Source organism: Atheta coriaria, unplaced genomic scaffold, assembly GCF_025399875.1.
Source record: "Atheta coriaria isolate IRGN ID8LTWV9N9 unplaced genomic scaffold, Caltech_Dcor_3.1 hic_scaffold_1_pilon, whole genome shotgun sequence".
NCBI lineage: Eukaryota > Metazoa > Arthropoda > Insecta > Coleoptera > Staphylinidae > Dalotia > Dalotia coriaria.
This window is the reverse complement of record NW_027045443.1, coordinates 64,825-87,063: the sequence shown is the minus strand read 5'-3', so window position 1 is coordinate 87,063 and position 22,239 is coordinate 64,825. Positions and strand designations below refer to the sequence as shown.

The 22,239-nt window shown below is 44.4% G+C and overlaps 3 protein-coding genes across 3 annotated transcripts; 2 read left to right on the top strand and 1 right to left on the bottom strand.

The window, feature by feature from the left end:
- Positions 1 to 3,810: 3,810 nt before the first annotated feature.
- On the top strand, positions 3,811 to 8,007 carry LOC135804302 (tRNA (uracil-5-)-methyltransferase homolog A). The gene is given in 7 exon segments (XM_065318135.1): positions 3,811 to 4,212; positions 5,767 to 5,902; positions 5,956 to 6,126; positions 6,185 to 6,495; positions 6,608 to 7,440; positions 7,617 to 7,745; positions 7,748 to 8,007. Coding segments are annotated over 7 exon segments (1,782 nt in total). The 5' UTR covers positions 3,811 to 4,144; the 3' UTR covers positions 7,882 to 8,007.
- A 538-nt stretch (positions 8,008 to 8,545) lies between these two features.
- Positions 8,546 to 10,023, top strand: LOC135804321 (28 kDa heat- and acid-stable phosphoprotein). Its single transcript, XM_065318153.1, has 4 exons — positions 8,546 to 8,712; positions 8,851 to 9,047; positions 9,350 to 9,638; positions 9,696 to 10,023. The coding sequence occupies exons 1-4, from the start codon at positions 8,703 to 8,705 to the stop codon at positions 9,755 to 9,757; spliced, it is 558 nt and encodes a 185-aa protein (XP_065174225.1). The 5' UTR covers positions 8,546 to 8,702; the 3' UTR covers positions 9,758 to 10,023.
- Positions 10,024 to 15,445: 5,422 nt separating this feature from the next.
- On the bottom strand, positions 15,446 to 21,211 carry LOC135793348 (uncharacterized). Its single transcript, XM_065304280.1, has 17 exons — positions 20,907 to 21,211; positions 20,714 to 20,842; positions 20,135 to 20,665; positions 19,789 to 19,957; positions 19,503 to 19,678; positions 19,177 to 19,448; positions 18,758 to 18,949; positions 18,357 to 18,366; positions 17,911 to 18,045; positions 17,712 to 17,843; positions 17,397 to 17,556; positions 16,771 to 17,153; positions 16,544 to 16,712; positions 16,207 to 16,382; positions 15,987 to 16,149; positions 15,811 to 15,934; positions 15,446 to 15,749 (listed from the first exon to the last, which is right to left on the bottom strand). Exons 1-17 carry the CDS (start codon positions 21,171 to 21,173, stop codon positions 15,560 to 15,562), a joined length of 3,378 nt encoding a protein of 1,125 aa, XP_065160352.1. The 5' UTR covers positions 21,174 to 21,211; the 3' UTR covers positions 15,446 to 15,559.
- Between the last annotated feature and the right edge of the window lie 1,028 nt (positions 21,212 to 22,239).

Genomic DNA, 22,239 nt, shown 5'->3' with positions numbered 1-22,239 from the left:
ATAATATTAATTTATAATTGTTGCCGCGGTCGGCGGCGCAGGATGGAGCGGTACGTGCCGATCCGCGCGGGCACTCTTTCGCCTGAGTGACCTTTTCGGCGTACCTATTTCCAACGCCCGCCGAAGAATGCCTCGCGAGCGCAAAGGGACGTTGACATGGTACAACCAAATAATACCACATCTCGCTGATTGCGCAGGAGTAATCATATTACTTCTTTATTCACAATGTTCACACTTTAATGTTCGGTCAATAAGTATAATAATACAGGAGATAATACAGAAACATAGAACAATTAAAGCCGAAATCAGCGTAATCGCTTGAAATATATTTATATGTATATATTAATATCCATCATATATTTGAGATAATTACGGTTGTATGGTAGACAATAAGGACACAAACAATCGCTGGTCGACCAATCAACGAACGGACAAAAAATGTACAAAACTTACTCCAATAATAATCACTTTGTGTCTAAAATACGTCTCCTCTCGTCGTCGAATCAATCATTATCAAATATTATATTCGCATTTTCATTTTATAAACTTTCCATTATCATCCTTATCGTAATTTTCAATCACTATCTATGTTCATTCATTTATCAGTTATAATAATTTATTTACTAACCCTTTATTCGTTATGTTCAATAACAATTTTTCATAAATTTTAAATGGAAGCATTCAACTTTTTTCTTTGCTGTATTTAGGTTTTTCTTAGTTGGTTTGTTCGTGTGTTATCAAGAATCAAAAAGCAAGTGTCGATTGAATTGCCTTCAAAACTTCAAGTAGGTAATTGTTTTGTTATTCGTTTCGCTTTTGATTGTTTTCTATTATTACAGTGTTCCTCATTTCTATGAAAAAATAAATATAGTGCTACATTCTTTTTTTTTGTTTACATCTGCGATAATCACAAAGTTTTTATTCGTCTCACATATTCTTCCGCCATATCATACACATTAACAATTTGTACTTTCATTTCAATTTTTTTTTTAAATGTTTTGTTTTTCTCCAATAAAATATATATCACTTACCAACGGGATAGCGGCCGATAAGCAATTTACAAAAATATACGTAATCAACGCATGCGTGTGTTCAATCTATCTGTTGTCTTAGCCCCGAGGAAGATTTATTTTTTTTCGTGGAATGTAATTCGAACGCAAAATGACTAGAAAAATGCGAGTATTAAATTAATTTCGCCCCCGAATCCAAAAACGTAATGCGGGAAAGTCGTAACGTGCCGAAAGCGAAATCGCGTGCGCAATAATTTGAGCATTCCACTGTTACGGTTGTGTTTTACTTCTCTGTGTTGGTTGGTTGGTTGGTTTTTTTTTTCTCTCCACTTGGTTTGCGGTGTTTTTGTTTCATGTAGTTCATAGTTTAGTTTCTGACGCCCGTGCCTCCCGCATGCGCGCACGACCAGCCTCCCGGACTGTTTCGCGGCGCGCGTTCGAGCAAAACAGGACTTCAACTTATGGATTATCATCGAATATCATCTCAACGCTACCCTATTGAATACGCGCTATCTATAATTAAATTCATCTCGAAGTGTCATTCGCGTCCGCATGTGCCCGCCCAAGTGTTCAAACACGCACTCTCCGACAGTCTCTATTTAAGAAAATAATTTTTATATTTTACTCTGCATATATCTTCACATATGTTAGTCAAATTCATATATTCATATATATTTCTATATATATATATATATATATATATATTATATTAAGGTACAAGGTATTTTTTCCGCTCATATTCAGCATTTTCATCGCGCACAATGGAATATCGTTCAACCTTTCAACTCATGCCATGCGTTTAATGCTCCGTTTGAAGTGCGCAACTCTCTTGAAGGTTTTTGTTTAGAGCACAAAGAAAAAAGGATGCTGCTGCGTTCGGCGCTAGACTGGAGGGCTGTGGGTGGGTGGGTGGGGGTTGGTGCGCTATGAATTGTCCTGATTAAAATTACATCACACAGGCTCGCGTCCCATTCGTTTCGCGCGAATCAATTATGCACGCGGTGAGGAAAGGAGTCGATGCCGAAGGAACGACGCCGCCTTATTATTAATTTTCACCACAACCTCGGTTTAAGTCAGTTTGAGTTCGCGAGAATGCGCGCTGCACGCACACGCATCGAAATCAATTTCACCGGGAGGCTGCTGGTGTCGGGGGGTCCTCCTCGCCCAAATCGCTGCCAAGAATTTACAATGTTCGAATTTTGTGCGTGCGCTCAGGCGAGGATCACCCGCCTCCTCCGACTTGCCGCAATATAATAACTATCCGATAAAATATGTTTAAGAGTGCATTTAGAACCTTATTCCGTACGTGTCTCGGAAGTAAATCAACTGAGTTGTTGTTGTTGTTCATTTCGTTCGAATCACCGATTAAATCCATGATCAATCATCAAAGATATTACTGTTATGTTGTTTAGTAGTTTTTTTTTGTTTTGCTTGTTTGGAAGGAATGTGACGACAACATTGATCTCTTAATTACAGTAAAATGTATTGTGCACTTGCATTACTTATCGTTTATCTCTAGGTATCGTTATTAAATGTATAATATAGGTATAATTAGAATTCTCATAATTCTCATATCAATTTGTTTTTAAATTCAAATGCGCATTAAATATATAAGTATAATACTTTATATCATTTTATGTTTTAAACGTACAATGTATGTATATCTTCGATACAGTGAGCAAATTTTTCATTTTTCTTACATCACCTATGTTACATGTTGTTTGTTTGTTTTTTTTTTTACTTTGTTGGTTTTGGTTTGGAAATGACAATATCATCGTTCAATTAAAAAATTGCGCGTTAATTAAAACGATTACTGTACTACGAATTTCGTCCGCACTCGCCAATTCCCTACTTGCGTACTAAATATGCCTAGTGAATATTATTCTCATCGATTATTGATTACATCGCTTAAAAAACACCTCCCCGCGTTCACATGTAAAATATAAACGTCAACTTATACACCAAAGGGCTTCTTCTTTGTCAAAACACGTTAGAACTAAGTACCTAACTAATAATACTGATTCCATCGTATATAATTATTTTTTTGGTATCAATTATTTCGAGTAATTTCGTAAACCAGCGCAGCCACAGCATCATATAACCGCACTCGGGGGTGTCGTGTTCGTTCGCATCATGTGTGCGTGTGTGTGTAAAAAGTTCGAGAGAATGCAGGTGGGTGTTGGTGTTGCACAATGTGACGCCCGCGCAGTGAATCACTACTTCGACCCGGTAATATTTAAGTTATTAATTTGGCGCGTATTTTGGTGGATTTTGGTCAGTTTTTTTGTTTTAAATATTTTGAGTTTGAGTTTGCGTTGAGTGCGCGGTGCAGTCGTGTGCATGACTCACTTAAAGTGTCAATTGTCTCTGGGGTAATACTTATTTCGAGCTGGGCGCCGATTAAATCATGCTTGCGATGATGTCAGTTGCAGCCGCATGTGATCCTGCATTGTAATAAACATAATTACGTTAAGTACCTACTGCGGCGGGAGGAAATAAATGAAAAATCGAGGTGGAAATCGGTGGTGGGCGCGCTCACACATTGTGCAATATTGATAATCCCAAGTTAAATATGTACTCTGCTGCACCACTTCGTGCCTGATGATTGAAACTGCAAGGACAATGCAAAATGCAATCTTAAAATCGATGCGAAAACGTGCTCGCCGGGCGCGCATAGGTGGTGGAATAAAAACGCGCTCGGGATTAATCAAAAATTGCGACAACGCGCGCGGCGCGGCGCCGGCATGATTAATAGTCGTAGTAGATGAAGAAACAAAGGTGCGCGCGTTTTGCATGTTCCGCTGCACGTTGCAGTGCCGTGCGGCGCCGCGACGCGTAATTGACAAGTGAAGTGAGCCGAGCATACACAACACACGCTCGTTAACGAAATGTTTCCTCGTGATCCTCGCATGCCTCCACAATGCGCCACGCAAACCAACCAGCTATTAATAGCGCGAATTCAAGTTGCAGTTATATCATGCAATGTCTGCGCCGCCTTGCAATGCGAGTGTTAGGGTGCTCTGCGGCCTCGGCGCGCGGCTGCTGCCCTCAATTATTTCAATAATTGATGTGGTTGTCTAAAAGTCTTACGATCTGAACACAAAGTCGTACTCTCTTTTCGTCACCCAAAAGAGATGCAAGGGTCGTCCATCGGTGGGACGGACGACGAAAACAATCAACAAACAAGAAGAGCAAATGAGGCGTATGTACAGTAGTGTGGTGTGCATGAGATGAGCGAAGAGCGAGCGCCTGACGGCCGCTGCTACCTGAGAATGAGTTCGCTGCGGCTCCAGCGGAAGATGGAAACGGAAATCTACGCGACTACGCTGCACGCACGCAATCTAGGGTGGCCAGAGGTGGGCGCCGGCCGCGACCGACGCAAGGAAACGAGCAATGAAATCATTTCTTAGCTAGGTAGTCCGCACAGTTGTGGTAGTAGCGGATGTTACCGTTAAACTTGTACTCGAACGTGTCGCCCTTACAATAGTAGCACATACCGTACGGCGGGTGGTCCTTGATCTCCTCCTTGAAGTGCATCTTCAGCGAGAGGTTGGTGGGCGCGATGTAGATCTTGCACGTCGAGCAGAAGTAGTGATGCTCGCTCTCGTACTTCTTCATCTCCTCCTCGTCCTCGGGCTTCATGAGGAAGCGCGGATGGACGGCGTCGGCCTCCGTGCGCGACTTCTTCAGCTTGCCTTTCTTCTTCTTGTCCATCGAGTTGCCGCCGCACAGGCAATCTATGTTGACGGCGGGCGAGCGCGGGCGCTAGCGGTGAGAGCGTCCGGGAGGGGCGGCTGCTGGTGCTGCGGCGGCGGCGGGTGGGTGCTGACCTGCCCTGCCGTCGACGGCGCGAGTGCTCCGAGTGCTCTCGGCTGCGGGTGCGGGCGCGGCCAAACGTGCTGCTCGATGAGGACGCCTGCCGCCGCCGTTCTGCGTGCGAGATCGCCGTTGCGGACGTCGAGCAGTCGGGCTGCGTGCGCGCTGGACTTGGCTTTTTAGGTTAATGATTGGAAACAGTTGACGGCCGAGATTATGTAAGTACAGCAAGCCATCTGGCGGCGCTGGCGGACGCGAAGCGCGCTCCGGCCCGCTCCCGCCGCTCCTGCGCACCACGGCGCCCACCACCACCCCCGCTACCCTCACGCCACTCGCACGCACGCACCCCGCCGTCCATCGCATGAATTATGCGGCGGTTTGAATCGGCGGCGGGCGGCTAAAAATACGCGACCGCCATTGATTTGCATGCGTTCGCCTTTTGTTTTCCATCCGCAAGTTGCATCGCACGCGGGCGCATTTTCATGTGGCCCTCGACCTTCGTTTGCATGCGCCCAGCCCGCCGCCTCCACCCTGCCACCAGGAAGCAATTACGCCCGCTAATTGGCAACTTTTCGGTCACGAAACCAGCGCTGCGGCTGGCCTGCGACGAGCGACTTTTTTAAACTTTCATAATTTATTAATTTGCGGGCGCATGCGTTCGATTTTCCGATTTTTGGGCGTTGTATGCCGCGACACCCCAACCCACCCCAACCTTCAACATCCAGGCCAACTATCCCAGGACCTTGATGCGCGAGCGGTACGCACGCGACTCCTTCGAATGGTTTCAAGGTTTCGGCGCGGTTACAACTTGCGTACTACCAACATGCGCACCGCAATGTTCAACACCGAACACGTGTTGATGGAATACACATATAGCAAACGTAGCTGTGAGAAACGAGAGGTTAACTCAATGTTTAGCTTGATTCTCTTTTATTTCCAGCATGAATGACGACGCTGTGGTCGTGCAGCCGGCCGCATCGGCAGAAAATCCCTTTTCTTATTTAGAACGCGATGAGTTCAGCGCGGAGAAATTCAAGATCGAAGTGAAAAACCTCCCCAAATACTATGGCATTAATGTAAATACCAATCACTAACCACAATCCACTGACAATTAAAACATAATTTGTAGGAAATCAAGAAACTCATCAATCACACCCTGCAATTGAACAGTTCCAAGCTAAAGCAGCCTTTCAAGAATGCGCGATACATGTTTGTTTGTTTTCACAATGATGAAGAAAGGGAGAATGCCATTGTTGTACTAAACAAAACTATATGGAAAGGAGCTCAATTGACTGCTATGGTTTGTACCAAAAATGAGTTCCATATTTGTATAAATAACATACATTTCTATTCATTAGAAAGCAAATCCCACAGCAGATCCTCTACTTAAGAAGCGAAAAGAAGAAAATGTCAATGGTGCCTCAAAGAAACCAAAACTAGACATACCAATCGAGCAGCAGTTGAAGGAACAGACTACACCACTATACAAAGTACCCTATGAGGAACAACTAAGCAAAAAACAGGAAGAAATCCACGCAATTCTTAAAAACCTAGGCAGGGAATTGTTCAGAAATGCTCAAATCACCAACTGGGTACGAAAGCAACAGGAGAAACACAATGGTTTACCATGTGAGCTCATGAATGTGAAATATTCATCACTAATTGAAGGGTAAACCACTATAAACTAATCTAATACCTAATTAAGAGTAGTAATTAATTAAGGTCAATGTTTACTGCAACCACAGGTGTTCATGAATCATCACTGTTTTCAACTGTTGCAGATATCGTAACAAATGCGAATTCACAATCGGATTGCGTCCGGATACGAAAGAAAAAACAATCGGATTCAGGGTTGGTTGTTATACAGATGGCAATGTTGGAGTGGGACCAATTGATGACCTCCTGCATGTACCAACCGCCATGAAAAACGCGGTGAAAATCTTTGAATCTTTTGTAAAAACTTCGGAACTCTCCGTTTTTAACCCCGTTGATCAATCTGGGCATTTTAAACAATTGACTGCACGCACCGCGAAGGATCAACTCATGTTAATCGTTGGTGTATCACCAAAAGACTTAACTGATGAACAAGTTGCAACATTGAAGCAAGATCTGATTAAATTCTTCTTTGATGGGCCTGGAAAAGAAGCTAATGTTACTTCGTTGTATTACCAACCGCTGGTGAAGAGAAAATCAAGTGATGATGATTGTTGCACACCTGTGCACCTCTCTGGAGAGACGTATATTTACGAGACTCTCTTAGGGTTGAAGTTCCGCATCTCAGCCGAGGCGTTCTTCCAGGTGAATACCAGCTGTGCGGAGGTGCTGTACGAAACCGCGATGGAGTTGGCTGATATTAAACCTACCAGTACTGTTGTGGATGTCTGCTGTGGCACCGGAACAATCGGTCTCTGCTGTGCGCGGAAATGTGATCAAGTCCTGGGCTTGGAGATCATCCCGCAGGCGATTGCCGACGCGAAAATCAACGCCAGCACGAACGGCATCGAGAACGCCGAGTTCTTTTGTGGCAAGGCCGAGGAAATCCTCTACTCGGTGGTGACGCGCGCACGCAACGACGACGTTATCGCCATCATTGACCCGCCGCGTGCCGGCCTGCGTAAGTAATTGCTCACTCTAATCGTTTGCGCCATAAATAATCGTGTAACACCAGGTAAACGCGTGTATCTGATTGGGATTCAATTGTTGCGCGCGCGTGTGCGCTATTTAGCACTGGTTATATCCAGTGCGGCCACTTGCGGCCCATGTATTATAATGTAATTTATCGACTTGCAGATAAAAGGGCCATAACGTCGCTGCGCAAGGTGGATAGGATCAAAAAAATGGTTTTCATTGCGTGCAATCCGAGGAAATCGTGCGGCAATTTCGTCGACTTTGCGCGCCCGCCGTCGAAAACCATCCAGGGGTGCCCTTCGTGCCCACGAGGGCCGTCATGGTCGACATGTTTCCTTACACGCATCACTCCGAGCTGGTCGTGTTGCTGCAAAGGTTCGACACATTGCAACCCGAATTACAGCCTGAAGCGAAGGTCGACGCCTGATTTTCGGGTGTAATTAGAAGTATCGTGTGCAAATGACGAGTTTATTATTTGCGAACAATCAAGTTGTAACGATTTCCGTGCGAAATTGAGCTAATTGTGTGAATAAATAACTGCTACAAACCTGTATTGATGTATTTGTAAAACTTTGTTGCTTCTGGACATGTTCAATGGTTGAAACTGTTAGAACAAACGTATTTTTGTAGTACCAACTTAAGAAAGATGAAAAAAGGCGGTTTGCGCAGCAATGGCGGCGCAAAAACCAAAACGAAAATTGACATTTTAAGTGTTTAAATGTCAAATAGGCTCGTTGACTCGTACAATACTATAATATTACATATTATATCAATTGTTTTGTTGTTATTTGTGGATACAATTGTTCAATTACATGTTTTTTTTGCAATAATGAAACAAACTGTCACAAAAATGAAACCTTTCAATTTCGTTAACCGCCAGTCATGCGCACCTAAATTTTTCTAGCATTCATCGCAAAAAACATGAATTTCGGCCCAAAATTCTAGTAAATTTAACAAAGAAATCATCCCGATTCTATTTCTGGCGCTAAACACCCCTGATTTGAATAAAATAATGCAAAAAACGAGTCTTACCATTCGTAATACATTGTAAACCGCGCGGTTGAATTACTCACTCAACGTTCTCGACGTTTCTGGCGGCGCAACTGGCGCAAGTTGGGCGCAACGTAGCGTCAGACGTTTAAACCCTGTCACTTTTTACAATTTTCTAATAGCGCGTTGTATTTGATTCTACCGAACGAAACGCTTTTGTTTCCATTTACAACGATATTTAACCACAAGCAGAGAAACATGCCGAGAAGTGAGTAGAGTTTTGTTACCATGCGTTCGTCGATTGTTTTACACGACGCTGTTGAAACTACGCACACCATGTTTTCCTAACCTATAACGCATTTCTTTTGTTTCACACCTTTAATAAGCATTTGTGCGCCGTTTTCAGAGTTCGTCAACCACAAAGGCCGCCACCGCAAGTTCACGAATCCTGAGGAGCTCGAACAGGATCGTAAAAAAGAAGAGGAGAAGCGGAGATTGCGAGCTCAGAGAGGTGTTGATGAAGTCACATCAAGCGAAGAAGAGGATGATGCAGCTGGTGATAAAGGTTCAGGCTCAGAGAGTGAAGAATCCTCCAGTGAGGAGGTACATACAATGTTTTAGTGTTTATCTAGAAATTAATTAATGTTTTTACACTATTCCAACAAGATAAACTTCAATGCATTATTAACTACGCCACTCTTTTGATTTAAAATGAAATTTAACGAGTAGGCAATGATAAAATCAACAAAAAAGCAGTTGACACTCAATTTTTAAGCATATTTGACAAAGTCACTACATAATCACATAAAAATCATGAACCACAGATATGCAAAACGATTCTATTATGCCTTCAGTGTAAGATAGTGAAAGTATTTGATATTCACAAATTAGTTTGGTTTTTGCAGGAAGGCAAAGCGAAGGGCGTATCAAACCTAATCGAAATTGAGAACCCCAACCGAGTGCAAAAGAAGACGAAGAAGGTGACGAACACGACGAAAACGGAGGACCTGGCCGACAAGCCGCAGCTATCGCGACGCGAACGTGAAGAAATCGAGAAGCAGCGAGCGCGCGCCCATTATCAGAAGCTACACGCCGAAGGCAAGACGGAAGAGGCTCGCTCCGACCTGGCGCGACTCGCTATCATCAAGCAACAGCGTGAAGATGCTCAGCGAAGGCGCGAGGAAGAGAAGAAAGGTTTGCTTTTTGTTTTCTTTTACAGCAATATCTATAGCGTTGAAATCTTCTTCACAGTGAAAGAAGACGCCGTCAAACAGAAGACAGCTCAGACGCAAAAAGCCTTAGGCAAGAAGTAATCTATTAATTCTACACGTTTTTATTATGTCGTTTCGCATTATTGGTTTTGTATCGCGATATCTTCGGACTCACGGATACAGAACGCCCGAAACACATCGATGGCGAACTACGTTTGCGCTGAATAAGCAATCGTCACACCAGAAATCTTTAGCTCCTCTATTTTTAGCGTCTTCTTTTGTCATTTTAAGAACTCATTTATATGATGTACGAGATGATTTACCGTTTCAACCATTAATAAATTGATCGTAAGGGTTGTACAATACTACACGTTTCGCTTTTCTTGCGCGCCGTTGCGCCACTTGTGTCATGCATGAACGAATTTTGAAGTATCATGCATGCAGGTAGCTCGCAGGAATGAAATCCTGCTTCTTGTTCGAAAATCAACCGCTAGGTGGCGCTACGTGTACGAAAAAGAGAATAAACTTAGCGGATTTGTTCAATATCTTACTATCAATGAATGCATGCAGTGAGATAAAACATGTTTGTGCAAGTTTACTGCGATAAACGTGTCGTTTGTTTGGTTTGTTTACTTTTACAAGTAACACTGTTGTGTTCATGTGGTAAAATGTTATATTTTTGTGCGATTTGCGCGGCGTGTGAAACAATTTGCATTACATGCATGCTTGCCGCCCCCGCTGCCGCCGCTGAAGGATTTTACGATTATTAACGAAGTCATTCGCAGCGGACGCAGGCCGCGTCCGTTATTGGCCTGCGACCTATTAACCGTCGTTGATATCGCATTTCGCGCATACCCCATAAAAACGACATAAACAACACGCATTATTGCTACTTTAGTAATAGGTAGTCGCGCCGAACGCGACAATAAACGGACGCGTTCTGTTCGCGCAGCCAGCAATATCCATTCGCCGCTAGTTCTGATCATAACGCGAAATCTCGTAAAACATTTCATCGGCGTATTATTTATGCATTGTGTGCGTATCTCGCAGAGTGCCATACTCATTTCATTTGTGTGTTGTTATATTACATTCAAATAAGCCATGACACAACAGCCAGCGGGTGGAAAAATCATTTTTACGTTCGATATTTTTTCGTTATGCAACGTTATGTTGCCTGCATGCATTTTGCGCGGATTCGAGCTGCCTGAAGTTGTAACCTAATTGACCGACATTTTCCCAAATAGATTACGATGGAAAGCGAAAAAGTTTGCCGGTGCTTTGTGCGCGAAGTTTCCGTTTGGAAAAGTAAAGCTTCGAAACGGAAAAATATCTTAAGTACACAGTGCGGTGAATTTCGGTAAAAATCGAAATTATTCAACATACGCGGAGAAATTTTGATTCAATTATGTACATCGTGAACAAGCGAAAAATTTGTTACCGAGCCGAAATGCTGAAGGAATATGAAATTTGATTATCCCCGGCTGGATGTTTATTTGTTTTATATGCCGAGGGTTATTAATATTTCGCACTTTGCGCACTCGACTCGCACGCGCGCGTTATTATTGCCCGAGGGCCGCTGCTTTGTGAGTTAATCTCAATTAAAAAGCATAACAAAGGCATAATATCTATGTTAGCTTAAGTTATGTTATCCTTTATTATCCCATGTTATCCCACGATGCTAACAGCTCAGATTTGCGAAACAAACATGTTCCGAAAAATTGACGCAAACTATCGCGTAGATTATTAAAAGTAAATACGCAGGAATCGGGGATTTGGAACGCGGACGAATGTAACAACAGCGGCGGGAGTCGGGCGGTGGCCGATAAATCAATTACGAGTTGGCGTAACTGGCGGCGCGGAATGCGTGTTATGGTTATAACTTAACCGTCGGGGGCCGTCGCGCCCATCTCCCAACCGCCCGCATATCGCGTGCATGCACAATTTGCGTCCGCCCGGCCACTAGTTGTTCGAACGCTAGTTCGCCCGCCCGGCGCCTCCACCATCAGCGAATGCGTGCCGCCAGGGGTGCACTACGTTATCATTATTATTCGCAGCAGACACGTGCGAATAAAACGCGCACGCAGGAACAAAAGGCGCGCCGGGGCTCACCTGCGCTCTACCAAAACTTTACACCTGAAAAATCGACTTCAATTATGAGCACTCTCGATTTCGGCGCGCCGCCGCGCGGGTTAATTGTTCGCAATTTTCCGAACTTGTTATGTTGTAAGTAATGTATTGGAAAGCGGGCGCGCGGGGGCGGCAGCAGCAGCGTATTAGCGCGATTGAACTTGAGGCCGGCGGTGGCGCAGCGGAGGCACAAGCAAAAGCGAGCAAGCGAGGTGATTTATTTTTTAGTGAATTATGTGTTCCGGGGATTACACTTGGAAGTTACGGCTGAGTAGTTTCAGGCGACTTTCCTAGTGGAGTTCAATTCGGAACTAATTCATTTCAACTTTAATCCGAACATTAAATCGCCCTCGAACTCTCCGGGTCGTTTTCTTCGCGTTTTTTCCGATTATTTTTGTATTTTTGGCCGTAATCCATCGAAAAACGGCATGATCTTCTTTCATCCAGATAATATTAGTTATCTGATAACATTTTAGGAAAATTTGTTGCAGGTCATACGCCGAAGAACGTAATAAACGTAGATCAACTCGAATTGCGTTCGGCGAAAGACACAAACATCGTAAATCCGTCGACCCGAATGAACAAGACACTCGCGCGCGCACTCGCCGAAAAACAAGCGAAATATATGTTGCACTTTTCGCGCAAGCGGGGCCACTGCGATACTTATGCCCTGCGCTCGCCTGCTAATGCTCCTAAATACGAGAACGTAACATTTCAGGCAACATTGTCGCCGTGAATGTTTCGTCTCTTCCTGCGCTGTCTTCGCGCATTTCTTTCCACCGCGGAGCGTCAACACATTGTGTCCAATTTACTGCCGGCGGCATCCCCTCGAATGTAATAACTATTAGGAAAATCCGGCGTAATCCACTTCGAACGAATTTCGCCCGGCGAAAAAATTAAATACTGAGCGGCGATTAATTCATGGAACACGCGCGTGTCCTTCATAATTCTCCATTATTTTTTCATTTTTTTCATAAATTCATTAAATCATTAATTCCCAAATCCAGCGCAATTTGGTCCGCGTGGGGTGCATAAATTAAACGCGCACTTGCATGCGTCTCTTTTGCGCGTAATTTGTTTGCGCGCAATAAAAGTACCGCAAGTCGAACCCCTGCGCTGTTCTAGAAAACCTACAACGATGAAATTGCGCAACTTTCAAGCTCTTACTTAGACGTTACTTAATTTGGACCGCCGGCAATTAGACGCACCGCGAGTTTAATAGTAAATTGCGAATTTGTTGTGTTGCGGTTGGAATAGTGATGGTGGCAGCGCGCGATTTGGAGGTTTAATTTTAAAAATTCTTGGGCGAGGGTCGCCAACGCCGGGGCGAAATAACCCTCCGAAAGGAGCTGTAAATAACGGCCGAAATGGCTTTTTCTGTCCTTTGCTTCGACGGCGGCGGCGCACACGTCCGGAGAGAGCAGAACGCTCGCTCGCGGAGGTCGTGTAATTAGCCGCGCTCAGCGAGTGCGGTTGGCAAGGTGAATTATGCCCTCAACATGCATGCTTCGTGTCGTCGGGCGGCGGCAGGGGAAGCACTTACTGCCAACGACGGCGCGCCGACCAAAACCAACCGAACCGACGCGAATCGCATTCTCTTTTTGCGCTCTTCTTAATTTTGTATCGCGTCTTTCTTTGATTTTCCCGAATATTAACATTAGCTTAGCATTGTTTGCGAATTAAAAACCCACCCACACAAAAAGGATAATGTCATTAAGTTTTTAATCATCACTAATGCGCCAAGTCATTTGTACACAGTAAAAAAACACAGTGAAAATTTAAATTATGAATGTATAAGTGTTGCAAATGCGAAATAAAAGACATTCCCAGTTGAACAAGTAACCACGGTTACGCTCGGTTGGAGTTAACGACGCTTATCACCTTTTATGCGGATAAGGGATAAAAGCTGGCGACGTTAGACGCGAAGAACAAAAAGGATATTCATTCATTCACGTGGCGCGCGCGCGCGAACTCGACACGCTTTTTATCTGCCGACGATTTCTTCTTTTCCGGCTCGAATGTTTTATCTAAACGCGTGGATTTTAACATTTAAGGGTTTACAATATAGTTTTTGTTGCGGCATCGACACGGCGATGATTCGATGATTGATTAACCAGCCAGATTGCGCCCGGCGCCGAAAGCGTGTTTACTCGTTGTTTGTCGGCGGCGGCGTCTCCACGACGCAGGTACGCGCGCCACCGGTGATTCGGGCGATTATTCATCCGACGGGCGAGTGGCACATTTACGCGCCTAGCACATCCTGCCAGCCAGCGCGGAGAAAAATGATGAAAAATGCGCGACGCCACGCCATCATGAGCGCCATGAATATTAATGCTGGAATGTATCACGCGTTTAATATTTCACGGCGAGCAATTCGCGTTATACAACTTTAACTCGCATTATTTCTTCCTCCCCGCGACGGCCCCTGGTGGGTGGAACAGAAGGATAAAAGTTTAAATTTTCAGTTACTTCTTGAGGCGGCGATATGTGGAGGAAAAAATGTTTGCGTTTATTTTATTGACGGAGAATAATAGTTGGCTAGTAAAAAAGTTGTTTTCACATTTCATAAAGTGGTGCGCGGTGCGGGCATTGTGCACAATGGGGAAAAAGTACAAAAAGGCTGCAGCAAATTACCATAAAAGTAATTAAACTTTTGCTTAGGGCCACGCCGCCGGATGGACTAAGAGTACATTAACTAGGACATAATAAATTTACTCTATTCTCTATGGTCTTCGACGTAGAATGGCGGATCGATAAAGTATGAGTGCATAATAAATGCATAATAAAACTTGTCTCTAATTTAAACTTTCGCCAAAAAGTCAACAAAGTCAAAGTTACATACAAAAAAATTATTAGTCTCGTTATAAAACTAAAAACTTTCAATTTTAGATTAATAGGTGTTAAAATACCCAAAAATAGACACGAAATCAACCTCTTGTAGGTTGCAACCCGCAAAAAGTGGTGGGGGTAAATCTGCGTATTTTTACGTTTGTGGTAAATAACAAGCACATTGCTTCAATGTAAACAGTACACAACGTAAATATTGAAAACGAGATGATATGAAAGTTTTTTACTTTAATCTCAATCAAAAATCAGCTGAATGCGAAGCTGTATTACCAGGATTGCACAGGAGCTCTATACGTGTGCGCTGGCGTTTGCGATCCGGCTTTGAAACTCAACGCGCGCGGCGGTCTCTGCAGAACGTAATAATGTTAATGCCAGATTGAAAAATTTATTTTTAATGCAAAACTCTGAACATCAATTTGCTGAAGGTACGTGTAGTCCCGGCATGCGAACGCAACGTAATTTAATATCTAATAAATTGAATGAAATTCAATAAATGTATCGATATCACATTTATTTAATTTTACATCTACTTTATTCCGTTTAGGTCTAATTGCTTCATTTTATTATCTCGGCAACATTTTTTCCAAGCGCTACATTGTTATAAACTTCAAGTTATAAATATATTGAAGCGAATGCGAGGATTTCGACGCGTTTTCTCGACTCTTAAAATTTTTATTATTCCCCTGCTGCCGTTCGCGACCGTTAAAGACTCATCGCTGTTGCCTGTTACTTATTTCCGTCCCATCTCGATCGAAATACGAGTACATACATTGTATGGTTACATTGTATACTGGACTCAATGTAAAAGTTGCTCGGTAAAATGAAACAACAAGTTTATTCAAGTTCGCCTAACACGCTAACAATCTGTAACATTTCGATGACTTTAACATGTGCACCGATAATCCTAACAACAACACCAAACTAAAACTTCTAATACGTGTCGTACGGGCCGTGCCCGAAGTTGGAGTACATCTCGTCCCAGAAATCCATGGCTTCTTTTCGCGGATTACGCCGCAGGACCAAATCGTGCCCGATGTCCAAGTGGATGAATTCATTGTTCGGGCTGGACAGCGGCCAGGGGGCGTTGTCGGGCAAGACGCTTTGATTCGGTGTGGGATTGCTTAAAAATTCACTCGTGTACGCGGTGATTACGGAATGATATTATCATGAATGACACTTACCCGTATTTGGCAAAGTTTGTCCATAGTGATAGAATTATGTCGGATTTTGTCGCGTCGCCATCGTTATCCACGGCTAGGTTCGCACGTTTGAAGAGATACCAGATTTCTTCACTGTGTCCCACGCCTGGTGAATTTTTTGATAAGTGTTGTAAATGTTTGTTTATGATATTATTTACCTTGTATGCTTCTGCCTTGTTTGGCAATGGGTTTATCCATGTTGACGCCATTGATACCCAACGCGCCTTCATAGGAGAACTCATAAAAATACACCGATGTGAAATTTGATAATAAACGCACTGTTTCGCGGATTGGTTTGATGAACTGCGTGTCGCTGATGAACTGCAAAAGAAATGGTTATAGTTGGTGGGTGCTGAAACCCTGATCTGTTTTATTTGCCTTGAGAATTTGCCCGTTGCTGGCGACCGATGATAAAAGCCCGAAGTAGAATAATTTAATTTTATAACCGGCCTCGACGTAATTGAGGGATAGCTTGGGCACATTCATATCTTCGGGCACTAGGTTCGTCGGCAGCACGTCGTAACTCAGCAAGTAAACCCTCAAATAGTCCAGCACTATAAAATAGAATCGGGGCGCGCCCTTTTTTAATATGGACTCAAATCCGCTGCGCATTTTCATAAAAGCCGCTAGAAGAGTTCAAAAGATTGCATGCGATCTATCCGCGGAGACCGACCACCATGAGAAAGTTAATATCGTTAGCGACGATCCTGCTTACTCTCTTGCAGCACGGCGCTCTCCTCGGAGTTGAAGCCGATGATATAGGGTACGCGATTGAAGCGGCCCTGGCGGTAGAGTTCGTGTGGGCCCTGCGTGAGCACTGCTTCCGGGTGCTCTGGTTCAATGGTTGGGCTGTAGACCAGACCATTTAGAGGCGATATCAAATTCTAAGGAAATCATTGGTAAATTTTTAATTTTTTTGGGAATTATAAAGAGTGAATTTACCGCAATTGCTGGATTTGTAGCTGCGAGCATGAGGGCTTCAACAGATTGTTGCCGGAGAGCATTAATAAGGACCTCAGTGGACAAGGTGATGATGCCCATCGAATGCCCCACTTGAAAGGCAATCGCCAATGGCTTGCGTTGCATGGCCCAGGGACACAGAGCGCTGCCACTTTCAGATATCGCCCGATGAAACAATCCGTTCGCTTGCGGCATCAACATCAGAAAGCTAACCGATGCGGCACCGGCGCTCTCGCCGAAGATCGTCACGTTGTTCGGATCTCCTCCAAACAGGTGAATGTTCCGGTTGACCCATCGCAGCGCGGCGAGCTGGTCCTTGAGACCGTAGTTTCCGGGCGATGCTAGATCCTCAGTGCTTAGGAAACCTAAGAGAAACATGCGTCACAACCACTCGGAATGCATATCTGCGCGTCAAATACTCGACCGCAAAATTACCGGTTTCGTGTTTGCGATCCGACCAGTTCTCTATTAATCACTCTTTTAATTCCAGCGTATTTCGGCGCATTGTTATTGACCGGTCGTGTGTGAGTGTAGAAGGTTACACGCAGCACGTCCGCAAAGTTAGTTAGTTTTTTTTTGTCAGTTTCATCACAGCGCAATTAGCTTACCGAAAATACCGACGCGATAGTTGAACGAAACAACGACGACGTCTTTCTCGAGCAGGTAATCGGGACCGTACAGGATGGATTTCGAGTGTCCGCTGACGAAAGCACCGCCGTAAATCCACACCATCACCGGCAGATTCATCGAATTGCGTCGCTGGCGATCCTAAATAAATAAATATTAAATTAAATTAACGATTTTGTTATTGCGCCGCATGATTACGGCGAATGTGGCTGAAATTGGCCAATTGCGTACGCGGACGCAATTCCTTTCAATTGACGGCAAATTGAAAAGTAATTGAACTGTTTGCGTGCGCTCACCAGCGTCGTGTAGACGTTTATAAATAAGCAATCTTCGGATTCGTCGTCCGTGTCGCTGCGTAATTGATGGCACGCCGCGCCGTCTTCGGTGGCGTCGAGGACGCCATCCCATCCGGGCGCTTCCTGCGGCGCCTGTAAATAATAGATCGTGCGTTGAGCGCGCAAACTCTCCTCCGCTCGGCCGGAAACTTTGTCTTACACGGAATCGCAGATCGCCGACGGGCGCTGCGGCGTAGGGCACCCCACGATACGCGTAGAAATCCAACCCTCTATCTGTCTTTAATTGTGCACCTTGAATCGTTCCACTTGGTAAATCCACCTGCAGATTTACATCCTAAAAAAAAAAAGAGCAAATTTTCAAATGAAAAACTTTTTTTTTTATTAAACTCACCTCTTGACCAGATGGTAATTTATACCAACAGTCAACCGATGCACACAAAACACAAAACCACACAATGCAATGCCGGATCATTTCGCACCGCACGTTGCGACTCTTTTTGTGTGGCTAATTATTGCGTTATTATAACACGCGCGATGTTTCACCGAAGTATGCGACACACACGACTGCTGGAAACATTTGCGACGAGCACAGCGCGAGTGTTGCGAGTTATTCGCGAGTGGCTTTTCGTGTTTTGTGTTTTTAACCGAAATCCAACTGCTTTTGGCAAACTGCGTCAGCGAGTTAGAGGTAGTCGTGAAGTTGGAGGCGTCGCGCGCGCAATGATATTCATAAATCTGTGCGGGCATCATTCATTCGAGTGTCGGCGCTCTCCGCGATCGAAACGCTGTTTGTTACACATCTGCCTTGGCACATACTTGCTAATAATTAACTCGGTTATCCTTGCTCTTATGGCAATTCAAGTTCAGACGCTTCTAGGTCTGCGTGTCATAAAATAATTTCGTAGGTGATTTATTAATTGTGTATAAATGTCCAAAAAATATGTATAAAAGTTTTGTATAGAGAGAGAGAAAAAAACGTAGAGTACAAGGACGACGGGCGCTTCAATGCAAATCCGCGTAACGGCACGAATTTCATTTCGATTCACTTCTTCTTCCGGAATGTGTTGTAGTAGGACGAGCCGTACTCTTTGTACAAGTCATCCCAGAAATCCATCGCATCCGCGCGTGGTTCCTTCTGAATAGTTAGATTTGTGTTTATGTCCAGGTAGGATAATTCCTTATCCTTTGCGTTAATCGGCGACCAGGTGATGTTCGCGCCTTGCATCGGCGTTGGTGTGCTGCCAAACAGCATTAATTAATTAATTATTATGAATCATTGTGTTACGCGTTTCCTTCGCATTTAGTGTCGCACCGCGCCGAACGGTTTATGGCTTTACTATGATTTTTTGTGCTTATTTGGTAGTTTTTATGTCGGATTTATTACATGCCAATAAAATGCGTCTTGCATAAGTCTCGCGCATCTGCGCTATGTGCAACTATCAAAGTAAGAATGATGAATGCGCACCCGTTCTTTGCAAAGTTCGTCCACAATTCGGTCATGACCGAGATGATTCGCCAGTCGGAGTCATTATTCGTCGTCATGTTGCTCTTCAGAAATAAATAGAACACGTCTTCCACATGGCCGGCGCCTTTCACCTTTCGGGTGACTTCTTTCTTGGTGCCGTACCGGCCGATGTAACCCTCGTAGGAGAAGACGTAGAGGTAAATTGTTGAGTGGTTCGCGCACACTTGAACATTATGCCTGATTGAACGCACAAATTGTGAATCTCCGATAAACTGGAATTTTCAAAACAATAAGAATACTTTTGAATTAAAAAATAAAATACCCACATTCATCATTTCGGTTTTGCTCGACATCGCAATCAACTTTCTACCGAAATAATACGTCTTGATTTTCATCGCGATTTCCTTCCGCTTCATCTTCGAGGAGACATTGAGATTCGCAGGCACTAGCAGTTGTGGTAGAATATCCCAGTGCGCAATGTAGGGTCGCGTCCTTTCAATGACTGCGAGAATAACAGGTAAACAATTAGGCAAGTCAGAGAAAAGAATTGTTGGAGGTTTGAAAAGGCGATATTAGAGTGTGCGCGCACGCTTGGAGAAAATGTCACGATACCGTCTTGGACGATGGAAGCTTCTTGCGCCGTAAATCCAATCATAAATGGCACCGTATTGAATTTTCCATTAACGAACAATTCGTTGCTGTGCTTCGTGAGCACGGCGTCGTCGTGGAGCGGCTCGACGCTCGGCGCGAATGGTAATCCATTAAGAGGCTCCATCGCATTCTACAAATATCAAAATCCATTAAAAATCGACGCGAAATCGCCCGCCATAATAGAATACAATGATTTTATTGAAATGAACATGAACATCCTATTCCGATCCCATTCACGTCATTCTCAATTCATTCGCACGCTATGTTCCTACAGGCTACTAGTGAAGAAGAAACCTTAAAAACTCACTCCCACATTGATAGCTAACACTTTCGTGCGTAGCTTCTTCGTGTCTTCCTTACGTAATCGCGCCACAACTTGTGTGATATTCGAGTCGAAGATGCGGCATGCATAACCAAGCATAGTGAGAATTTTACGCGGCTCACGTTGATATGCCCACGGACAGAGGGCGCTGCCGCTTTGCATGATGGCGCGCTGGAATAGCCCTTTCGCTTGCGGAATCAGCAGCAAATAGCTGACGCATGCAGCGCCCGAGCTGTCGCCGAAGATAGTCACACGTTGGGGATCGCCGCCGAACTTGGCGATGTTCTCCCGGATCCAACGCAGCGCGTGCACTTGATCCTTGAGGCCGTAATTTCCGGGCAGCGTCATGTCCTCGCTGCTGAGGAAGCCGAATATGCCCAGGCGATAGTTGAAGCTGACGAAGGCGACTTGCCGCTCCAGCAAAAAATCCGGCCCGTAGAGTGAGTAGTTGCCGTTGCCGTTCGCGAAACGCCCTCCGTAGATCCACACCATCACCGCGTAATTTGTCAGGTTTTTCTGAAACGTTTATCGTTAGGACAAGTAGAGGAGATTCAGGCTGCGTACAATTTGCGGGACATAGACGTTCATGTAGAGGCAATCTTCGATTCCTTCATCGGTGGACATTTGGACACAAAATGGACGTTCCCGGGTTGCATTGAGGACATCGGGCCATGGAAGTGCTGGTTGGGGAGACTAAAAATCCCAAAAATCCAAAAAATATCATTTTATACGCAGAGAGATATTTACAGATGGATACCTTCCAGCGTAGGTCATCGATAGGTGGTTCAGCATATGGAATACCAAGATACTTGAAGAAAGTGACATTTTTATGATAGGTTACGCTTTCGGCCCCCTGAATGGTCCCGCCCGTTACATTCACTTGCAACGTGGTGTTTCTCTGACTCGGCAGGACGAAGTTCAGATGCTCACTGAGTTTACCAGCGATTGGGGATATCGTCCAAAAATTAAAAGAACTACCAGAAAGCACTTCGCCAGGCGAGACATTTTGAAACTGATCAATCATCGGCGAGTGACCGTGATCGTTACTGTTTTGATTGCCATCATTTGTCAGCGCGTTGTCATGGCGATAATTTTGTTTTCGCTTTGTTTATGCGAAAATCAGCTCGAAAATATATAGTGCGCTGGTTTTTATCGATGCGGGCGAATATGTGTTTTTGCTAGTGTCGGTTTTATCATCGCGCAGACATGTTGTGTTCTATTGTAAACGCGAACAGTCATCAATTTCGCCGGAATGATTAATTGTTTAGCAAAGATCGTATATTAATGGCATTCGAAGTAGAATACGAAAACACAACGCTTCGAAATTAATCTCTATAAATATTGCATGAAAAATGCACAGGCATCATATTCGTAATTAGTCATTTGTTTGCATCTGGAAAATGAACGCACACACTCGGTGTAGTGTGTGCAAATGCCATCAATCTGACGCTTTCGCTTTTTGCCACATGACATTTTTTCGGGTGACTCGATTTCGTTGTTATTAAATTCCTCTTGTTCTCCTCATCTTTTTGTTTGTGCCGCACTCATGTCATCTTTGTTGTCCGGGGCTGTAGGAAGGATATAAACGTAAAATACGACGAAAGAGGCCCCATAAAAAGCATCGAATGCTTAGAAAGGTTTTCGGTATTTTCGGTACTGGGCGAGACCTCTTTGTCCCCCGGATACTGCCTGTCTGGACTAGCAGTGTGGAAGAGTATCAATGCGAAAAGTCGAGTGCTCGTAGGAGCGGCCTAGTTTTCCGCGCGCGAGAGTCTATTTATGCCGGCGTACGCCCTGGTTTTAAATCGGTCAGAGTTGGAAGGTAATATTTTTCATTACACGTGGCGCATAAAAAACTCTTAGGCGTAAGTGGCACAATGAGGATGGTCGCCCGGTGTAGTTGTTGGATATAGCTCCGGCGTCAATACTCGCGTGCTATGTGTACGTACGCGTAATGGTGATGGTGGCGTCGACGGCGGCGGCGGCAGCTACATGCACATAACGCCCCGAACTGGGGGCCAGTATAATTTGTTGACGTAATTCTGCCAGGAGGGCCGTTCGTTACCCCAAAACATCGTCGCTATCAGGCC

Excerpts from the sequence above, each read along its gene's own strand:
- LOC135793348 (XM_065304280.1), bottom strand. The coding sequence starts at position 21,173 with ATGATTGATCAGTTTCAAAATGTCTCGCCTGGCGAAGTGCTTTCTGGT. Across the intron at positions 17,844-17,910 it reads TCGGCGATCTGCGATTCCGT|GCGCCGCAGGAAGCGCCCGG; the intron begins GTAAGACAAAGT and ends TATTATTTACAG. Across the intron at positions 16,713-16,770 it reads CTACAAATCCAGCAATTGCG|AATTTGATATCGCCTCTAAA; the intron begins GTAAATTCACTC and ends TGATTTCCTTAG.
- LOC135804321 (XM_065318153.1), top strand. Across the intron at positions 9,048-9,349 it reads AAGAATCCTCCAGTGAGGAG|GAAGGCAAAGCGAAGGGCGT; the intron begins GTACATACAATG and ends TGGTTTTTGCAG. Across the intron at positions 9,639-9,695 it reads GCGCGAGGAAGAGAAGAAAG|TGAAAGAAGACGCCGTCAAA; the intron begins GTTTGCTTTTTG and ends TCTTCTTCACAG.